General features: G+C 45.8%; 1 protein-coding gene across 1 annotated transcript in view; it reads right to left on the bottom strand.

The window, feature by feature from the left end:
- Positions 1-2,375: 2,375 nt before the first annotated feature.
- The window catches only part of EPG5 (ectopic P-granules 5 autophagy tethering factor), a 112,746-nt gene continuing 93,399 nt past the window's right edge, over positions 2,376-21,722 (bottom strand). Inside the window, exons 38-44 of the mRNA XM_077777649.1 lie at positions 21,251-21,460; positions 20,404-20,548; positions 13,075-13,317; positions 11,594-11,810; positions 11,195-11,410; positions 9,281-9,395; positions 2,376-6,804 (exon numbers count right to left, since the gene is read on the bottom strand). Coding sequence (XP_077633775.1) covers positions 6,622-6,804; positions 9,281-9,395; positions 11,195-11,410; positions 11,594-11,810; positions 13,075-13,317; positions 20,404-20,548; positions 21,251-21,460 — 1,329 coding nt within the window. The 3' untranslated portion in view covers positions 2,376-6,621. The remainder of the gene's footprint in view (positions 6,805-9,280; positions 9,396-11,194; positions 11,411-11,593; positions 11,811-13,074; positions 13,318-20,403; positions 20,549-21,250; positions 21,461-21,722) is intronic.

Here is a 21,722-nt window from a genome sequence, read left to right as displayed (position 1 = left end):
GGAGCTATCACTGGGAGGTCTGCGTGGAGCTAAGCGACCATCCTCCCCAACCCGACCATCTCAGAGCACTCAGGCTTTGTCAGTGGCAAGCAAGGACTAGAGCCACAGGCGACGCGTTCAGTCAGCACATTGTCATGGAGAGAAGGGACCCAGGAGACTTAGTGTTTTCAAGACAGGACTCTGCGGTGTGGCCCCAGGTGCACAGCTAGAGCCTTCCCTTCAGGGCTCTGGGAACGTGAGCCCGTTTGTCCCCAGAAGGGCCACTGACAGCCCGAAGACTGCCCTCCACTGCCAGCCCCCACCTACTGTCCCTAGAGGAGGCAGTAGGAGGAAGACGTGCCCGTCCAGATGCGCCAAGAGCCCAACACACTTCCCCTGCCCTCAAGGAGCTAATGAATGACCTTTTACATCGAGATGTATCTATAGGAGAAGACAGTGTCCGTGAGACAATCTGCACTGAAGGTAGGCCCTGCCTGGGGATGGAAATGACATACAGTGGGCTGAGTTTTCACATACAACCCCTTTGCCAGCCTGGACAGGAGCGCCGGGGTCCCCGGGGGCCCCACTGGTCACAGGGCCTTCAGGCCAGTGGGACCTTAGAGACCAAAAGTCGGGGGTCCTCGGCTTTGTCCTGCCTCCAGCCCTGGCCACTTAGGTCACTGCCACCAGCCCTCTCTCCCCCAATAACAGCCCCTCAACATTTCCTCAGTACCTTCACCTCTGTAGCCTCAGGGAGTTCTTGCTGTAAACTCAAGGAACAGGAAAAGCTGCAATTATCCCCATTTAAAATAGGGAAAGAAGGGGCGCCTGGGTGGCTCAGTCAGTTGAGCGACTCCTCTGCTGCCTCCTCTTTCCCAGGCTTTCCCACGTACGTTTTTCCTCCTCTCCTGTGCCCCTTCCTGTGTGTCATGTTTTATGCACTAAAGGGAGAAACACATGATCCGCCAACATAAGGATACAGAAGTACTTGGAACTCTGGGTTTCCCAGGGTCTGGACCCCCAGACCTTTGTCTTCCACAGTCATCCCCAAGGCCTATGTGCAAGTGACCTCAAAGGGTCCTCAGAGCGGAAGATAGCCCAGGCGCTCACCTCCATACCACCATCAAAGGAGGAGGGGGAGGAGGACGGGATGAAGTAGGGGAAGAGTGAGAAAGGGAAGGTGGACAGAGGGCCTTAAGGAAGGTTAAGGACCAGGCAGGGGGTGCTTGGGTGGCTCAGCTGGTTAAACATCCAACTCCTGATTTTGGCTCAGGTCATGATCTCATGGACTGTGAGATCAAGCCCTGTTCAGGCTCTACACTGACAGCATGGAGGCTGCTTGGGATGGACTCTCTCTCCCTCTCTCTCTCCCTCTCCCTCTCTGCCACTCGCACCATCTATACCTCAAAACAAACAAACAAACAAAGGACAAGGCAGGGAGCACTGCAGCCCAGGAAGACTGAAGGTCCACATTAAATCCTGTGTAAGCCACAATTTGGGCTGTATTAAAATACAGTGTCCAGGAGAGATACCGTGTTGGTCACTCTGACAAATAGACCAGGCATGTAGGGTTGTTTCCTAACAGGGTTTGGCTAGCAAAGGAAGACCAAGAGGGAAGAGGGCTGTGTTCAGAAGAGCAGTTTTCAGAGGAAGGTCCTGGCTCCTTCACCCTGAGATGAAGGCCTCTCTAATCCTCAGTCGCCCCACGCTGACAGACACCACTCCCCACTGCATTTCTGCGCGGGTGTCCCAGCAAGAAAGCCCACTGGTCTAGGGACAGGAAACCGGATTCCTACACTAGGTGGTGGCACAACTTGCCTCCAATCCACTTCCCAATCTCTAAATCCTGTGGCTCCATCTGGAAAAGGAAGCCAAACCCAGATAAATAGGAAGGGGCCCTGTCCCACAGAAATTCCAAATTGCCGTTAGTCCCAAGTCAAATATGCAGACCCTCCCACCATACTTGGGCCCATTCAAGATGTGTCTTACAAATGCCAGTGCAAACGAAACAAAGAGGTCCCAGGTACTCAGTCCTCAGGTTATACTGCCCTCCCCTGGCAGCTCGGCCTCTAAGGTGCCCTACCCCCACCCAGGAAGTCAGGGGGTGGAGCCTTCAAGCAGCTTGCTGTCCCTCCTCCTCCTAAGGTCACAACCACACCAGACTCTCAGGGCTCTCCTGAACTCTCTGGGATCACCAGGTGGCCTCCTGTTCTTAAACTCCCAAGAGTTAAATCCCCTTTGAATTTAACTTTGTGTGTGGTGTGGTAACAAGTCACAAAATACACAATTCTATCCCTTGCAAGCTTTCTAATTCCAAATTTTTCTTAGTGTGATTTCTAGATGAAAAGACTTTCCAACCAACCTGCCAAGAACAAGAAATGTCCACCACACGTAAATTAAATTTTAATTCTGGTTTATTTGCAGAATTTTACTTAAACCCGTTCGCATTTCTCCGTTTCTCATCATTATATAAAAACCCAATCTTTGTACAAGTGGGTAAAATGCTAAACAATGAACAAGAAGGGGATATTGCACATTTAATGACCAGATAAGATGTGGTTGTTAAAGACCACACTAGACATGTGGGAAGGAAAGAGTTAAACACACTCAGGAAGTACTTGTTGCCATGTAAGTGATTTTTAGCCACTGAAAGAAAAATAAATTCTAACTGACTTCAGTGCTCAGTGAGAGATATTACATCTGTATATTAAAAAATAAAAGTTTTAACAACATTTATTCCTTAGTGATTTCATTATCCCAAAACAGGGTCAGTAGTTCAGTTTTATTTTTTTCAAGTTATTATCATCAGAAATCAGGAACCTTATCCAGACCAGAAGATGCATCACCTGTAGCTTCCGTAGGACACCTGATGACTCATAATGTGTGGGGGTCACCACGGACCAGAACAAGGTCTATAAGGGTGCCTGGCTTGTAAACCAAAACTTTATCCAGTTCAACCCAGATTCAAATGGAAGATCAGTATGAGGATACTCTTTAAAAAAAAAAAAAAAAAAGCAACAGGTTTGTTTCCAACATTATGCTCTTCGTCTTGTTTAATAAGACAAAGTTAACAGAGAAGAAAAAAAATCGGCTACTACTTCAAAATAAGCCATAAAGTTGGTCCAAACTGAAGAGCAGACAGTTTTAAAAGATACGTGCAAAGCGTCTTACTGTTAGCTTATCATGCAGACGAGCGAGGAGACTGGTCTTTGGCAGCAACTAATGTGAAACCAAGGTGTGGAGTTTGGATCCGCCACTAACTGAATGTGTGAACCACAGGGCACAGGCGCTGGAAGCCGATGCCATCCACGTGTCCTGGGGGTAAACTTCACTATTTGGCCCACGCTGGTGTGACAAAGCCCAGGGCAGACATCAGGCCAACGGCACACAACGGAGGGAAGCATACTCTCTTGGTGCCTGCAGGTGACTGCCACCTCAAGTCTGTGCCCCCTGGCCCTGCTATCCATGGACACAGCCCTTTTGGAGTCACATGGGCCAACTTGGGCACTTTCCCCAAAGAGCAGCCCTGTCAGACATCGTGGGGGAAGAGGACCAACTAAAGGCACTGAGCGTTTAGTGTGAAGACTAAGAGGTGGACCAGTGGGGTCAGGGGGGTGACGAGGTCTGGAAATGCCAGAAGATCGGTCGGGGGAGTAGCAGAGGAGCCCCGGCCTGGTTGGCTGCAGCCGAACTGTGACCAATGCCATCAGGCCAGTTCTGGCACAACATAAAGCCAATGGCCACCTGGGCTTGTCCACAGTGGCAGGAATACTGGCCACAGGACTGAGCAGAGAAGAGGCAGTGGGGAGACTGGAAAGGCAGGGTTGGGGGTCCCTGCTGAGTGAGAAGTGGGACCAGATAAACTTTAAAAGTAATGTTTCTGCAGCATTTGCTTCCTGCTCCAGAGGAAATCATTAACCTTAGTATTAAAAACCCAATAGTAAACTGTGTATCACCTTCACTCAAAAGGAAGAAAGGGCATGAACTCAACACTCTAGCTTGTGCCCCATGGACACACTGATTTTAGTCACTGAGGGAGGAAGGGGTACTAGGTTAGGGTGAAGTGAGGCCACTTGGGGGTTTTCATTTTCAGGAGAGACTTGCCCCGCCTCAGAATGAAGGACTCAGGCAACCCCAGGGGGCAGAGGAGACTGAGCCCCAAACTGATCACGATGTTCTCTGTGTGCCCAGGAGCCCTGGAATCACGCTGGGTGGGTCCTCGCTCCTCCATCAGGCTGAGCAGACACATCAGCACAGTCTCCCCTCCTCGGCCTCTGCGCCTTCCAGCTTTCTGCCCTGTTCACTTGCCCCGGTCAGGCGCAGGAGCCAGTGTGCCTCTTGGACCTGCGCTCTGTGTGCTGTGGGGAGCTGAGGGCAGACGCAGGGGAGGGGCCTGTCACCGACCTAGAAGCTGCCAGACATCCCTGTCTGAGCCAGGTGCCACCAAGGGGTGCTGGCTCGCCTCCAACACTGCTCGGTGCGGGGTGGCCTTTGTCTGGCTTGATCGCGGCAGCCACGTGTGGCACCACGGGTGAGGGTCTCTAAACCTGGCCCCGTGCTCTCGGAAGGCCAACTATCTTTGGCAGCAAAGGCTCATTATTCCTGAAAGCCAATGGGCAGGCTGTTCTATTCTGCCCCAGAAGGTGACAGCAGTGTTGTCACCTTCTGAACCATCTTAACGTCTTTAAAGCCTAGAGATGCGCCGAGGAGGCTACGTGGCGAGCGAGGCTTCCACTGTTGGCACGAAGGAGTTAGAGAGGAAGCGTTTCACTGACCAGCTCTGATAATCAAGTTCCAGTATCAAAACAGAGGACATCAGGCATAAAATTCTGCATCAGCTTTAACTGAAATACCCCTACCATTCATGTTCTTGCCAGCTACAACCAAAGACTGATTTTATTTTTTATAATTTTTACAGACCAACTACATTATAAATATTACAAACCTTTGAAAATCAATAGATGAATCATAATTTTCTTTAAAATGTACAGACTGTCACTCAAAATTTTCACATTCTAGGATATCAATAATTACAGCCTCCTCACAGAAAACAGCACACAAAACACTTCCTGTCATGAAATCTTTGTTGCAAAATCAGCCACTGAACTGCCAACAGCTTCTAACATTTTCTTACACAGCACCGGGAGGCTGACTGATTTTGAAAATGGAGAGAAGCAAAACCAAGGAGAGCTCTGTGATGTGCCCTATGAGACGGATGCTCGTGGCCTACAACCCTAGAGGCTGGACAGGGATCATCTCGATCCATGGGACAGGCGTGTTCTGTGTAGCTAAAGAAGTTCGAAATGGAGAACAGGCTCCCGCACACTTCCAAATGCTGGCGGGAGCGCTCCACGAGGAGATCTGAAGAGAGGTTATCATTCCGTTAACCTTTACCCCGATCCCCCCTGCTGAGGGATCTCAGTTCAGACAATATTAGGTGAATACCCTTGGGTTATAAGTAACCCATGAACAGAAGACATATTTGCAAGCTGAACCAACAAAATCAATTTCCAGCCAAGAGAATTAGGAAGGCAGAAGTCAAACTGCTCGTGCTGGGGGTAGAAATGACAAGAGCAAGAACCTGTCCACAGAACAAGGCAGCAGACAGGCTCCGGTAGTGAGTGAATGGTTAACAACAACGGAAGGCACATGGCTACTAAGAAAGTCAAGTTTCCACGGACAAGCGTCTAACTTCATTTGAGCTTAAATGTGGAATGAAGAAAACAAGCAGAATACAGAGCATCAAGTTCTCAGACTCTCTCTCTAGAGAGCAAGGCCTTCAGATTTCAAACCCGGTGCCTATCGAGAGGTGCAAACTGTAACGTTTATAGGGGCTGAGGAAGCGGTGTGAAGGCAGGAAGGGGCTGGTGTAGGCCTGACAGGGATTACGTCCATGGTGACCATACTCCCACTGCGGGGATCAAACAAAACATGTCTGAACACAGACTGCTCATCACACGCCACCTGTGTGCCCCCTTGGTTTACACGGACGCCTCCTTCTTGAGGACCACAGCCAGAAGCAAATGGATTTGTCTCCATCTCTGCTGTCCACTACAATCAAGGGCCAAGTGGCCACATTTTGGACAATGCCTCACGTTAATTCAGGATTCTTATCTCCATTTTGAGAGAAATAATACTTTTAAGCTGGTGTATTTCCCCACATTTGAGAAATGCAGACATTTTCAAAGCTTGTTTTACTCTGAAAGAACACAAATGACGTTCAAAAGTGAGGGCTCTACATGATTCCCAAAGCAGTTAGATCTGACACAGCAGTCTTGGGATTTACATAAAACAGACAGAAATGGAGACATACAACAGAGCCCTGCGGGGAGTCCTGCAAGGTGACTGGGGATCCAGCAGCTGAATGGCTCTGTGCCCAAGTGGGACTCAGTTTCTCCCGTGGGGTGAACATAAAAACTACAAAGGCCCTGGGAAGTGTCAAGAACTAAGAAACACACACACACGCGCGCGCACGCGCGTGCGCATGCACAACAGAATTATCTAGTGCCTCCCGACGTGCATCTCAGTCAACTAAATCAATGGCCACAGTTCTGCAGTGACACTGAGCAAAGTTACTTGTGCAACAGCAAAGTTAAATGTAAACATAAACGGCAACGGGGTTTTTTGAGAGACTCGGTGTTACTATCGTATGTTGTCCAAATAATGCACTTCTGGATAGAGACAGTTAACAAGGAGAGCCAGGAAGCTTTTCCCATCTTGGAGGCAATGGCCAGGATGCTTTATAAATTGTGCAGCTTGTGATATCTGATCCTGGTATTCAACATACTGCTTACTTGATGTCAAGGATTCAAGAGCATTCAGAGCCTAAAAGACACGGAAGAAAAGAGGGTTAACCACACAGATGGATAATATGTGACTCTCACAGGTGCAGCACACTGGCCACTGGTACAACTGCAAGCCTCTGGATGCCTATGGAACTGGAAGCAGAAGTCCCCAAGGCAAGCACTGATTAACCACAGCAGAAGGAAGCCAGCAACCCAAGCTTCTTTGGCATTAGCAGCCTCCACATCCAGCCTCCCTTCCTTCTGGCTGTGCGGTTTCTTGAGCCTTCCCCACAGAGAGCCACTGTGGCAGCCAGGCCGGCCCACTGCCTCGTCCTCCCTGCCAGGGCCAGCACAGAGCCCTCCCCACCAACTGTCTGCTGCCTCTCCTTCTGGAACCCAAACCAGAACTCCCAGGCACCAGCTGCTGTGAGACGTTTGATTTGCTGTTGGGTTTGTTCTTAGATTACAAAATCGTATCATATTAAACTGTCTAATTATTTGCAATTCAAAAGAAACTAGTGCCTAAGTGCTGCTGAGAGTAAGATCATTGTATCAGTCGACAAGCACAGAGTACAGATCAAGCTCCTCGGCTTTGCCCTCCAGAAACAAGGAAGGTGCTTCCGTGCTTCTCTTTGGGAATAAAGAGAAACATCCTTCAATTCCACAATTTTAACATTTCTTTCCTTCATAGTGGGTAAAGAGAAGAAGACTGTATTTGGAAACAACGAAATCGGAGCAATGCTTCTTGGTATGGGGAGAGCTTTGTTTTCCAGCTACACAAGCCCACCCACCCTCAGGGTTCTGAACATGACCATCAACTACCCCACACCTCCCCCTCTCAGATATGGGGGCCACCGCACGAGAGGATGCAGAGCAAAGCGTGGAGGTGCTCTGGTCAGTAAACAAGGAGGGATAAACAAGGAGGGAGAAGATGTTGAGGACGGTAAATAATCTGGCAGCTTAGAAATAAACTGCCAGGGGTTGAAGACCGAAGTCTCAGAGCCAAAAATGAACAACTGAGGAGATGTGGCTCCCAGCCTAACCGCCATGTGGAGGGAGTTCAGTCTAAGGACAGGCATCAACATAGGGGACAGACAGGAGTCATCAGTTTAAGGGAATGTAGGCGGAGAGGCAAGGCCCAGAAGATCTGGCAGCCATTGGAGAGCATCAGACTTCTCGAATATACGTGGAAGGGTGTCGCGCCAACTTCACAACTGGCCCTCGGGAGAATCCCCGACCCATGTGTGGCAGTTCATACACAGCTCATAACACAACAGCAGGGATGCACACAGCAGTTGTCAGGTCAGCCTGTGACAAGTATTGGGTACTATATAAACCAAGAAGCCTGTGAAGAACCCACTGCCCGGATCGCTGGATGATTGCTCTTAATAACCCAGAGATCACCCTGCACGTGGCTGGCTTGGACTCACAAGGCCGCAAAGGACAAAGAGCAAGGGGTGCGAGCGCTCACCAGGCACAGAGAGAACTGCAGGGCGCAGACAGGGTGAGGCCCAGCCACACCTTCAAGTCTCTGAGCCCCACCCCTCCCGGTCCCACTTCCTCAGCACACAACCAGGATGACAGCAGCTCCTACCCCACGGCACAGGGTTCTTACAAGTATTAAATGAGCTAAAACGTTAACTCGGGGGCACCTGGGTAGCTCAGTCGGTTAAGCGTCCGACTTAGGCTCAGGTCATGATCTCACGGTTCGTGGGTTCGAGCCCCGCGTCGGGCTCTACGCTGACAGCTAGCTCAGAGCCTTGAGACTGTCTTCAGATTCTGTATCTCTCTTTCTCTGACCCTCCCCTGCTCACGCTGTCTCCCCCTCTCTCTCAAAAATAAATAAAGCATTAAAAAAAAATGTAACTCGTTAATAATCAAGGCAGTCAAAGTTACGGCAGTGCCTGGCATGTGGTGACCAGTCCAGAATGCTGGTCGCTGCTTTATAGGAGACCCCTGTGTATGCGCCCACCTGTTTACAGGTGAAAACGCTTACGGGGACGGGCGCACTGCCACGTGCGTGGCCTTCCATGTTTTTAGAACAAATCAGAATTTCTCCCAGCTGCCATTGTGTCCACATTTTTTGATTATTTCAACATCAGCAAATGCGGATCAGCCCCCAGACTCACAAAGCCAGAGGCACTTCCATGGTTCCACATTAAAACTCAACTAACCTTATCAGTCTGCTGTGGCCCCATCCTCTGTGCCAGCCCCGGGCCCCCGCTTGTGGTCATCATCCCATTCATCAGAACCAAATTCGACCCTGGACGGGCTTGTTGGCCCATGGCCTTGATCCTTCTACAGTGGCACTTGCAGTAGCCTAGGCCTGCACCTACAAAACCTGGTTTAAAATCTGAGGCAGGCACGTGCAGCACGCAGAGCACAGCACAGAGCTCGGCCAGAGAGCACGCCATTGTGCGTGAGGATGACAGCTGCTGCCCCCCACCCCCAGCCTCCTGGGAAGGCCCACCCGAAGACCCCAATGCTTAACATTATACAAAGCTGTTTTTACTGACCTGCTGCACCTTTGGGGTCAGATGTAATTCAGAGCCAGGCTTCAAACGGATCTGATCCTCGGAAGGAACCTGAACCGAAAGGAAGGCGGCCATGCCTCGAGCAACCACTCGGAACCTTCAGTGTCGGGGAGAGGTCAGAAGTAAGTGACAATTCAAATAAATATTTTAAGACAAATCCCACATTTTCTCTTTAAAAACAAGATACACACATTTCAGACCTAATGTTGTTGTTAGCCTCTGCAGGAAAATCTTAAGTATAACCAAGAAGGAGCCTTAACCTTCCTTTCCATCATCACTGCCCAAATAATGTAAGCAACATTCAGACTCAAGAATAAGGGTGTTGCAAACATGTAGAATAACTGGAACTCTAAGACACTGCTGGTGTGAATGTAAAAACTGGTTCAGGAACATAGGTTTGGGAAGTTACCCAGTAACCTAAGCACAGAGGAACCATATTCCACTCCCGGGCATATACTCAAAAGAAATGAAAACAGGTGTTCTAACAATAATTTGTAAACACACTTCATAGCAGCCAAAAAGTGTGAACAACCCAGATGTCTATGAACTGATGAACAGGTAAACAAAAATGTGGTATATCCATACAATAGAATACTCTTCAGCCATAAAAAGGAGGGAGGTACTGATACATGATTAACCATGGATCAGTCTTGCAACTTCAGGTGAAGTCACAGAAGCCAGACACAAGAGGCCACATACTATATGATTCCATTTATATGAGATGTCCAGAAAAGACATACTCAAGTCAGAAGGTCAGTTAGTGGCTGCCAGGGACTCAGGGGAGAGGGGCATAGGGCGTTAACTGCTTAGTAAGTATAGGATTTCCTGTCGGGATGACAGAAACATTCTGGAACTAGACAGCAGCGATGATTATAACAACACTGTCCATGTACTAAACGCCATTGAATTGTATATTTTAAAAGAGTTACCATAATAAATTTTACATTACGTGTAGTCTTCTACAATTGAAGTGAATCAAAGTCACAGACTCCAGCTAAATTCTACCTCGAAGAAAGAAACATGATGTAACCTGGTCTGGACTAAGTGATCCCCAAAGTTGCAACAAGGGAGGGGCTATTCTACAAGCATGCTGACATCATAGTGGCAGAACTCTTTTCAACCCTGCTAAGGGCTAGGAAAGAAAACCATTATGCAAATAAGGGAGATTAAAGGGGAGACCAGTGGCAAATTCTTTCATGCCTTGGAATTTTTAGCAACAAAAACTTAGACTTGTTTCTCATTACTTATCCCTCTTATCAGTTAACTTGAACTCATCTTGATTCACAATTCTAGGAGACTGAGCCCCTCATGGGGCCTGCACTGCCCTGACAAAGTACAGGCAGTGAAGCAGCTAACTGGGGTATTTTAACCTAACTTTGCACACCGTTGCTTGCTCAAAGCCAGAAAGAATGGTAGTGTTGTCAGGTTACAAAGTCAAAATACAGCAAGAGATATTACTAAGAAAACATGCTTTAAATGTGAAAACAGGGGCGCCTGGGTGGCTTAGTCGGTTAAGCGTCCGACTTAGGCTCAGGTTATGATCTCACAGTTCGTTGGTTAGAGCCCCACGTCGGGGTCTGTACTGACAGCTCAGAGCCTGGAGCCTGCTTCAGATTCTGTGTCTCCCCTTCTCTCTCTGCCCCTCCCCTGCTCATACCCTGTCTCCGTCTCTCTCAAAAATAAATAAAAGATTTAAAAAATGTGAAAACAAAGTTGTTTAAAAAAAAAAAAACATTGTTTTTTAATATACAAAGATGTAATCACGTTGATTTTTTCCCCCTTAATCTCTGGGGGCACTTAACCTTGAAGTCAAAAAGCCTACTGAAGTACCCCAGTCCCCAAGCAGGGGCAGAGGCTGAGGCCCATTCAGAAGAGCAGTGGCAGGTGCTTCCTTACCGGTTAGACAGGGGCGACTTCCGGCCCAGCCCGATTGCCCCCAGAATGCCAGAGCTGAGCCTCTCCTCGGCCAGCAGGCTCTGTCTGCTCTGAAGCATGAGCAGAATTCGAACGACAGATTCTATCAGGACCGAGTCACTCTGCTCCGTCTGAATCAGGGACAGCTGCAGGACTTGGTGCCACCACAAAAACAGCTTAGCCTCTTCCTGAACGGAGCTGGGGAGAGGCCCAAGAGGAAAAGAGAATTAGAGATAGATTCTTTCCACTCCCATTTAATTGAAATTCCACATGTGAATTTTAAGCATAGGGGACACTCGGGACTTTCAAAGCTCCCAAGGAGCTGACAAGCCAGCATGTTAACACAGTGAGAGGGACAGAGCAGCTACAGGGCCGACATACCTGGGGAATACCTGCTCCAACCACCTGCTTAGGGTGAGCAGCACTTTCATTTCATTCCTTAGAGTCTGTTCACTGTTTAAACACTGAAGCAAGTAGACATAGAGAGTCAGGTAGCTGCCGAGGGACAGGCACTCCTGCAGAAATTCTTCTATGGTAAGCTCCGGAACTTGAAGGGATACCAGAATGGGGCCCCATCCTAAATTCTGATTGGGAGAGCCTGAAAAAAGAACACGAAGAAATGATAGCAAGATGAAAACAAGAATCAAATTATTTACCTGCTGGAATGGGCCTTTTCACTTTAGGCTTCACGTCAAGCCCACGTGGGCCCTGGAGGCTACGCAGTGAAACGTGCCTCACAGTGTACACTGAGAAGACCTCACGCTAAGTGCCCATTCACAGCTAGAGGGCAAGAGGTCGGAACCACCCTTCTCACCATTTTATGACCATTAAAATCATAGGCGGGTACTTCCCGTCCAAGTCACCTAACAGTTTTAACTTCATCTAATACCTTTTAAGTGTGTTACGAATACTTATGCTTTTCTAATGGATATTATTATTCTTCTATTTGACAGAAGTATTTCTACTTTTCAGGGTTTAGTTTGACTCATACCTCAACGGAAATCCTTGAAAATGTTTCACAAACTGAAAAAAGTTTTTTGATTTTAGTAACCTGAGTGAATTTGAAGCAGGAGTGTTACCCTAATAGTTCTCACTTCTTTGGGGGAATGACGGTGGGGAGATGGTGACATGCACGGCACCTTCCGCTGGGGGACGTGCATTGTTCACGGGTTGTCAAGGAAGGGCAGTGGCAGGTGATGGGCACTTCCAGGCATTTTTGCTCTAATACCCTTCCTTCTCTCTTACTGTGTGTCTAATATCCTTCCTTCTCTCCTACTTTGCACAGTCATGTGCTCTGGGTATCAAAGCTGAGAACATTCATCTGAGCAATTCTTCTTAACCGGACCACGTTATTTCCAGAATCTAGTTTAGAGGGAGGTTAAGGAATAAGAAAGATTTTTAAAAGGGGGGGGGGGGCTTTGACCTCTTTGTAATAGTGTAAAAGATGTGACAAGAAGCAATAAAAGACATACACGAAAGCTTATTTTAAAAAGTGACAAAAATAAAGAATATTAACATAGTGGGTCTTATTGTAAAGATTCTGGCTTATAGCATTTCTTTTGAAGATCGTGGCTAGGCCTGTGACTTTACATGACTTGCCTACCATAAAAGAACCAGTCTGACCTTCAAAATCACTGTAAAATGAATTAGAGGTTCCCTCCACTGAAACAGGACTGTACTAATAGACATGGGCCATGGGTCCTCACGCTAACTGCAGATCTTCGCAAACAACAGAAAACACACAGTGAAACAGCAGCTACATTAACAAAGAAATCGCTCACTGGGAGGGTCCGGAAAGGTACATCCTTCTGACAAAGCTTTACTCTCCCCTGGAAAAGACTGACCTAAAGAGAGCCTCATACCTTCGTTGAAGTAGGCAGTGATGCAGGCTTCCGTGGTCTCCGCCATGTGGCGGACGGAAGCCAGGCTCTGACAGGCCGCTGTTAAGAGAGGCAGGACCACCAGCCCGTGCACCTTCTGCCCAATCCAGGAGAGGACGCTGCCCCGGAGGAACTCTGCCGTTGGAATAGTTGCATTGTTCATCATCATCAGGACTTCCATAAAGAGGCTGCTGAGCGCCATGTGGCGGGTCTGGCTGTCCATGTCTGCAGGGGAGCACAGACACACACCGTGAGTGGCTGCCCTAACGGTGATGTCGACGTGCCCAATCTCGGCCACAATGCAGGCACATTTTACAGTTCTGGTCGCTGATCCTGAAGGACCACAAGGAATACTCTGGACGGTGCTTAGCTATTAAGGACAGGATGCAGTATATCAGTACTTTGTAAGGGCAAAGGAGAAAAGCACTGACAGGTCCCCGGTTACAGCAGGTGTAGACACATCAAGCTGGTGAAAGACTAAGTTATTTGCCAGAACACTCTTACTTAGACTTTCTCTTCCAAACTTTGCTCACATGGAAAACCAAATACACAGATCTCATACCACCTGGTAAACTGTCTAGAAACAGCACCTCCGCTCACCACTGCTAAAGCTGTCGATATTCTGGCGTGATTGACAAGGAACAGGGCTTATTCCTTAGAATGAAATATAAAAGTAAGGAAAAGAAAAACCTTTTTAAAAGAGCTCCTCACTTAAGCAGTTTTTATTTTTGTCTTTTTAAATAAGAGAAGTGGATGGACTGGCAATATAAATGGGTCTTTCCAAAAAATTGAGAGATGAAAAGAGAACAGAGGACAAGAAAAAGCAAATTCACTCTACAAGAGAACTGCAAATGAGTACGTTATTGAAATGGATTCTTTCTTTACATCCCCAAATTAAAAACATTTCACCGGAAGTTCGTAGAAAAAACCAATCCAACAAGCCATAGTTGTTGCCAACTCCTCCTAGCTCTCCTTGAGTTCGGTAAAAACTCTTAATAAACTACAACCTTAATGATGAGGCTTTCTCATCACAAGGCTTCAGTATTCATGTTGATGAGAGTAGGGGAGCCTTGACCTTACTCACCATACCTATCAAACCAAACTCACCCACTCGAAAGTGTTAAACCCTAACTTAATGTTACTATAAGACCTACTTCTTATCGGAGCACCTGGGTGGCTCAGTCAGGCTGGCCATCTGACTTTTGATTTTTGGCTCAGGTCATCATCTCACAGTTCATGAGTTCAAGCCCTGCATTGGGCTCCGTGCTGAGGGCACGAAGCCTACTTGGATTCTTTCTTTCTCTCTCTCCCACGCCCTGCTCCTCACCCCCCTCAAAAATAAATAAATTTAAAAAAAAAACAAAAAACTTTTACTTATTATCAAACAAGGACTTCAAAAACAAAAGTTTTACAAAGACACTATATGTAAATACCTGTTTTTTTCATGTATTTCTATAGGTACAGATATTCTTTTTTTTAAAGTTTACTTATTTATTTTGAGAGTGAGTGAGCACAAGCAAGGGAGAGGCAGAGAAAGGGAAAGAGAGAATCCTTAGCTGTCAGAATTTGACAAAGTGCAGCCTGATACGAGGCTCTCATGAACCATGATATCATGACCTGAGCTGAAATCCAAGAGTTGGACGCTTAATTGACTGACTCACCCAGGCACCCCGCAGATACTCTTTATTAAGGCATTATCTCTGTATTTCAGCCCAACAGCAATTATAATTTTAATCTGCCTTTTAATTCTGACTCACAGGAACAAAATACTACAGTAAGCTTCCTAATAGATCCCACCCTCGCCTCTCCCTATGCATCATCAACATAGCCAACAAATGTTTTCTTAAAAACCAGATCCGATCCCATCACTCTTCTGATTAAGATCTTTCTAGAACGCCCTCCTCTTCTGTGCTTGGCCAGCTATTATCTAACCTTCAGGGCCTAAACACATTTGATAAACTCTAAAACAGTCTCCCCAGTATTGCCTAGTAATTTTATTTTCTTTCCTTTTTGCTTTCTTAAACATTCGCTGAGTTACTGACTTGCCAGACAAATGCTAGCGCTTGAGGGGCACACGGCATTCCATGCTTACACTGTCCACATGAGACAGGCACGATTATTATGCCCATTTTGCAGATGGAATTACACAACTTCTCCAAGATCACATAGTTAGCACCTGCATAAAGCAGGCAGTCTGGTTCCAGACTCTGTATTTTTAACTGTCATATTACATGCCCTGTATGGGAAGTCTATATTGCAGATATGGTCAAGAAATTTCAACTGACTTCTCGTTCACCAATTTCAACCTACTCAGACAGCGACACCAGCTTTCAATTACTATTACTACAGTTGTCTATTCTCAAACAGTATTTAAGTAAATACTAAAAAGTTTGTGAGATTCATCCATGTTGTAGCAGATTTTCATTGTTGTATTCTATTATACAAATATACTACAATTCATCCTTTCTGCTGAATGGGCTCTTTCCGGTTCTGGACCCCTTCAGATGCATAGCTACAGACATTGTTCACATTTCCCAGGCACAGGTGAATTTCTTTTAGAATATTCTAAGAAGCAGAATTCTGAGTCATAAGATATGCAAACTAGTAGATGATGGCAAACATCTAAAAAAGGTTGTACCAATATACTCTGATCAGCAGTACATGAAAGTTACCCTGATCCACACAGCTGCCAATACTTAGTATTGAAACCTTTTCAATTATAGCCACTCTAATGGCTATGTCATCATATGTCTCTAAGGTTTTAATTTGTATTTCCCTGATTATTTTTTAAAGTTTACTTATTTATTTTGAGAGAGAGAGAATGCTCATGTATGTGTGAACAGTCAGGAGAGAGGCAGAGAGAATATGAGAGAGAATCCCAAGCAGGCTTCATGCCATGAGACCATGACCTAAGCTAAAACCAAGAGTCGGATGCTTAACCGACCGAGCCACCCAGGCGCCCCGATATTTTAGCTGATTATTAACAAGGGTTAGGAGCTTTTCATAAATATACTGGTCATTTAGATATTCTCTTTTGTGAAGTGTCAATTCAAGGGTCTTTGTTCATTTTTTCTACTGGGTCTTTTTCTTCCTTTATCCAGTGTGACAATTTTAGTCATTCATATTTAATGTAATTACTGACATTACTGGGTCTAAATCTACTATTTTACAATATACCTTGAATTTATTCCTCCTATTCTACATTTCTTTTCTCTTTTTTACTTCTTTTCATTATTTCTTACTATACTTTTTCTCTTTTAGTCTGGAAGTTAAACACTCAGCATTCTCACAGTGGTCATCTTATAAATGACACGTGCATTCTTGATCTTTCCAAGTCTGACGTTAACTGACTCCCAGACACTCAAGGCCTTTGTAACATTCTAACTCCTACCGCATCTTCCCTGCTGGTGCCATAACCCAGGGAGGCATTACTGTTACTCTTGTTTTAGACACTCACATTTCATTTAGACTCACGCCTGTTCTTGGCAATTTCATTGTCCTTCATCCTCAGTCTCTTCCTACTTATCTTCTCTGGGTTATTACTTCTTTCCTTCCACACTATTTAGTTGTATTCTGCTATTCTTTTTATAATCTCTTACGCTGGATTCTTACCTTATTAATCTTCATCTTTTTAAAATTTTAATATAAGCATTTACGGCCAAGAAATTAAGTCCCACTGTAGCTGCATCCTACAAGTTTGAATGCATTCTGGTTTTTTTATCCAGTTCTAAATATTTTCAATTTCTATTATGACTGTTTCTTTGGTGATCATTTAAAAGCTTGCTTCCAAGCATGTGACTGTATTTTGCCATTGGTTCCTAAGTTCACTGCGCTGTGGTTCGAATGCATGTGGTCTGTCCCACACCAGTCCTTCGGGATTGGCGGAGACTGGCTTTATGCTGAATGCAGGGCGAGGTTCCTTACCCGTGCCGTGCGAGATTGACACCGTGGGAGTTCCGCATTTGCAGGGCACATCTTCTCCACATGCGTGCTACATCCAGCTGGGCCATGCAGACTTCCTAGAGCCTTACTGATTGTCTTTCCTTTATCAATTACTGTGAGAAATTACTGTGGCAAAATCTCTTACTGTGAGTGACTTTCACATTTCTCTTCCTAATTCTGTCAATTTGCACTTCAGGTATTTGCAGTCACTACTGAGTTATTAGGTACAAATACATTTATTGTTATTATATCCTCCTGGTGAATGAAACCTTTTATCAATTTCCAATGACTCTGTCTCTATTAACCCTTTTTATTTATTTATTTTTCTGTCATGCAACTTCAAGGCAGGAGAACACTCTAGAGATCATCTGGCTCTGTAATGCTTTCTGTTTTATAGTCCTATCTGTCCAATATGAATCTAGCTATGCCAGCTTTCTGTGTTAATAACTGCCCAATATGACTGCCTTATAGAAAGCTCTGTATATCCTATGCTTTTATGTACTTTTGTAAACAGCTTAAAGCTGGGTGTTGTGCATTATTAAGCCAGTCTGGCAAACTTTGTCTTTCAAACTGATATCGGTCCATTAACATTTACTGACATATTTACATTTCACCACCTTATTTTGGTTATTTTCCTCACCTCCAAGCTTCTTTTCTTGCCGCCTGGTTTTTTTTTTTTTTAATGTCTTTATTTTATTTTGAGAGACACAGACATAGAGGGAGCGAGGGAGGGGCAGAAAGAGAGGGAGACACAGAATCCAAAGCAGGTTTCAGGCTCTGAGATGTCAGCACAGAGCCCAATGCAGGGCTCGAACCCACGGACTGTGAGATCATGACCTGAGCCGAAGTTGGACGCTTAACCATCTGGGCCACCCAGGCACCCCCAAATTTTTTTTAAATGTTTTATTTATTTTTGAAAGAGAGATAGAGACAGCATAAGCAGGTGAGGGTCAGAGAGAGAGGGAGACACAGAATCCAAAGCAGGTTTCAGGCTCTGAGATGTCAGCACAGAGCCCAATGCAGGGCTCGAACCCACGGACTGTGAGATCATGACCTGAGCCGAAGTCAGATGCTTAACCGACTGAGCCACCCAGGCGCCCCCCCCTTCTTTGGACTAAATGTATTTTGGCCATTCCTTTTTATCTCCTTCAACTAACTTGGAAATTACACATTTTATTTCTATTCTTTTAGTGAATGTCTGAGAAATGTCAACATTCACATTTTATCAGGGTATAAATTTAATCAATTTGTTTACCCTTTCAGACAATACTACAACTTTAGAATGCTTTTAATTCAATCTCCTTCCTAACTTCTATATACTTATGGTCATAAAGTTTAATTTTAGTTTTTGCTTTTTAAGCCCCTAAATGCACACTAACAGCTTTACGCAGGCAGTTTATGTTTATATTAACCACATTTTACCACTTTCTCTGCTTACTTTTCCTTATTGCAGCCCAAGCCTTCTTACTCGTGATCACTCTTCTACCTAAAGAACATGCTTCAAGATTTTCTTTAGTGGTGTCTTTGGGACACTCTCCATTTTCAGTGATAATCTCTTTATTTTATTCTCACCTTTGAAGACCATAGCTCTAAGGTGACAGTTCCAGGTCACAGTCATTTTCTCGGGGCACACAAGAGTTGCTCCAGCGTCTTAGCTTCCTTTGTTGCTCCTGAGAAATCGGCGGTCAGTGTGATGTTGCTCCTTTGAATGTGCCCGTCCATCTGTCCTTCCTTCCTGGATGTGAAAGTTGTTCCCTTTGTCCCTGGTGCTTCTGCAGTGTCATCACAGTGTGTACAGATGTCAATTTCTCTCTATCCTACTTGGGATTTGCTGGGTTTACTGAACCTAAGGAGGGTTGTGTTCATTGGCTCTGGAAAATTCTCAGCCCTGCTCTCTCTCCAGCTCCTTCTGCCTCCCCCCAGTTGTGTCCTCCTCTCCTGGAAGTCTGACTGTATGACGGGATGTATGTTAAGTCTTCTTGGCCTATCCTCCATGCCCTCTAGCCTCACTTCCACGTCCTTTATCCATCTGCTCTGTATTCTGGACATTGTCTTCATATTCATTTATTCATTTTCCAGGTTACTAATTTTCTTTTCTGATGAGTTGAGCTTGCTGCTGTTAAACCTACACATTAAGTTTTTATTACAATTTTTTATATTTTCATTTCTAGAATATCTGACTCTGTCTCAAAGCTGTATATTTCTATAATTTCTTGCTCCTTACTAAAATTTTCAAATCTCTTATTTCATCAAATACATTAAAAATACTAGTTTAACTGTGTTAATTATTCCAGTATCTTAAGCCTTAATGTGTGTAAGTCTGCTGTCTTTTTCTATTGACTTGCTTGTGGGGTCTTGTTTCCTTGTGTGTTCTATGACTTTTTGTTCTACTAGGAGTTCATATATATTCCTTGGAACTCTGAGGCCAGAGGTGAGGATGGGTTTCTCCAAAGTGGCTCTGTGGTTGCTTTGTACAGGCATATAATGTCACTGCCAACCAGAACAACTTGAACTCAATTTATACGTAGAGGGATTTTTCTCTGGATACTCTCAGTAGCAGGAATTTGTGCTTCAAATTCAAAGTTGTGCTTCAACTTATACTTACTAATTTTCAAAAAGAGGTAGCTTGTTGCCCACCACACAGACATGTGCCCCAACACCCAGATCAAACATCCACTGTCTTTGCTCTTCTCTCCCAGGCTGAGTTCTAGCTCACCCTTACACTGAAGATACAGGTGATGCAGAGGAGCTCCTTTCAGGCCCTCATCGCCGGCAGGGCACCCCCCCTTTAGTGCCTCCGCCCAGTCCATGGAGGTTCCACCAAAGCCTTCATGGGGGAAGCCAGCCTCAGCACTCCAAGTACCTCTACAGTTTCCTCCTTCACTTCGCTTCTGACTTCTAATATTTTTCCATGATAAGCTTCATTTTTGGCTTCATAAAAACATTTTCTCCAGCATTCTTAGCTGTTTTCAGCAGAAACAGTCAGGATACCCAGTCCACCAAACTGCCGGGAACACAAGTTCTCCACACAGTTTCTTCCACGTCTACAGGTGATTCTGGAGTGCCCACCTAAAGCATCTTGGAATGCTGCTCCCGGGCCGGCTCCAGCTACCCCCTACTCACCAAACCCAGTCGTCTAGCCTAGCCCTCGGTCCAGTTAAGCCTACACCAGCATCCGACAGTGTGAACCCCTCCTCAGATTCTTAGCTTTCACACCTCCCCAGCGCTGAGATGACAGCACCCCTGGAGCCAGTCCTCTCTCCAGGAACACAACTGAAAGTGTCCTGCACACCTCCCGGATCTCACAGGCCTCGCACACGGCAGAAATTCACTGACTGAATAAACACATGACTGCCCATGGCCACTTACCAGGTGGGTTAAAGGTGATGATATCATCTAAGAGCTTAGACATCTCCTTTTCTAGGACTGCTAAGGTGATTTTTCCATTTTGTTCCAGGGAGCTGAGGAACTGAACCATCTGATGAGTGAAGGCTCGGCATTTTGGAACTGCATCCTGACAGAAAAAAGGAGCATTCGTATGAATCCATGCAAGTGGTGTGAAGTGAGTATTCCCCAGGAGCGTGCGCGGCTCTGACTGCTTTGGGAGCAGGTAGAGAGGACAGAGGGGGAGCCCACGCGAAGGCAGGCATGTGCCTAAGGGCCCTGTGTCCAGGGATGTGCACGTCTCTCACTAGAACACACATCCTCCTGAATTCCAGAACACTTCCTTTTTCACTACGTTAATAAAAACATTAACTATGTACTTGCCAGAAACTTTTCCAAACATTTTTCTGTTCATTACCTAATTTAATTCCCACAGCAACACTTTGAGGCGAAGTATATTATTTCCAATTCAGATGAGAACACCAACGTCACAACGGCAGGGGGCTGGGGACCGGAGTCGGTCAGACCTCAAACTCGTGCTCGTAACTTCCCTGCCGTTCTGCTGCCAAGGACAGTCAGACCCCTAAACCAACAGCTGCCACCCTCAATCTTTTTCACCTCTTGTTAGCCTGTGATACTGCCGTAAGTGAAGGTTGACCAAGAGAGATAATTAAAACCAAAAAACCTGGGAGTACAAACTGAGTCCACAATGACACACATCCTCTAACTTTTTTAACTGAGCCATCACAGGCTTTGAGCCTGTCCTCAGGAGCACTTATGCTACTAGAATCCTGAAGAACACTCTGCCTTTTGAAGCACCCACTCGACTTACAAGATGTTTCTGGCTATCAGCAGGAAGAGAAAGGCCTGCAGACACTCTCAGGAGCTTCATGATGAATTCAGCAGAAGGCTCCTTTGCCAGGATGATAGACGGCTGGTAATGGCTGCGGAAATAAGCCAGCGCGCTCTGATACGACACAAGGTCCACAAGGTGCCACGAAAGTGAGCTTGTTTGTCCAAGAAGATTCAGCAGAGGCGAATCCTGAAAACAAAAAAAACACTCCCCTTTAGTTATGGAGCTCCCAGTTTCCTGGAGATATGTCTCCAGTCTAGGGGGTGACAACTAAGATGGCCCATGACCAGCATGGAACAGGTGAGATGTCAAAGAAGTATCTACTCAAGTCAAAGTACTTGTAAAAGTTATAACCAAAGTCTTGGCAAAAACACATGAAGATCTGTAAGTATTCAGAACCCAGTTTTTCAAAGGAACTCTTGGATCTAGTTGGAGAGCTAACTAGCAATGG

The sequence above is a fragment of the Crocuta crocuta genome, unplaced genomic scaffold (genome assembly GCF_008692635.1).
Source record: "Crocuta crocuta isolate KB4526 unplaced genomic scaffold, BGI_CrCroc_1.0 scaffold36, whole genome shotgun sequence".
NCBI classification, from domain to species: domain Eukaryota; kingdom Metazoa; phylum Chordata; class Mammalia; order Carnivora; family Hyaenidae; genus Crocuta; species Crocuta crocuta.
The sequence above is the reverse complement of the archived record's forward strand: the minus strand, read 5'-3'. Positions and strand labels throughout refer to the sequence as shown.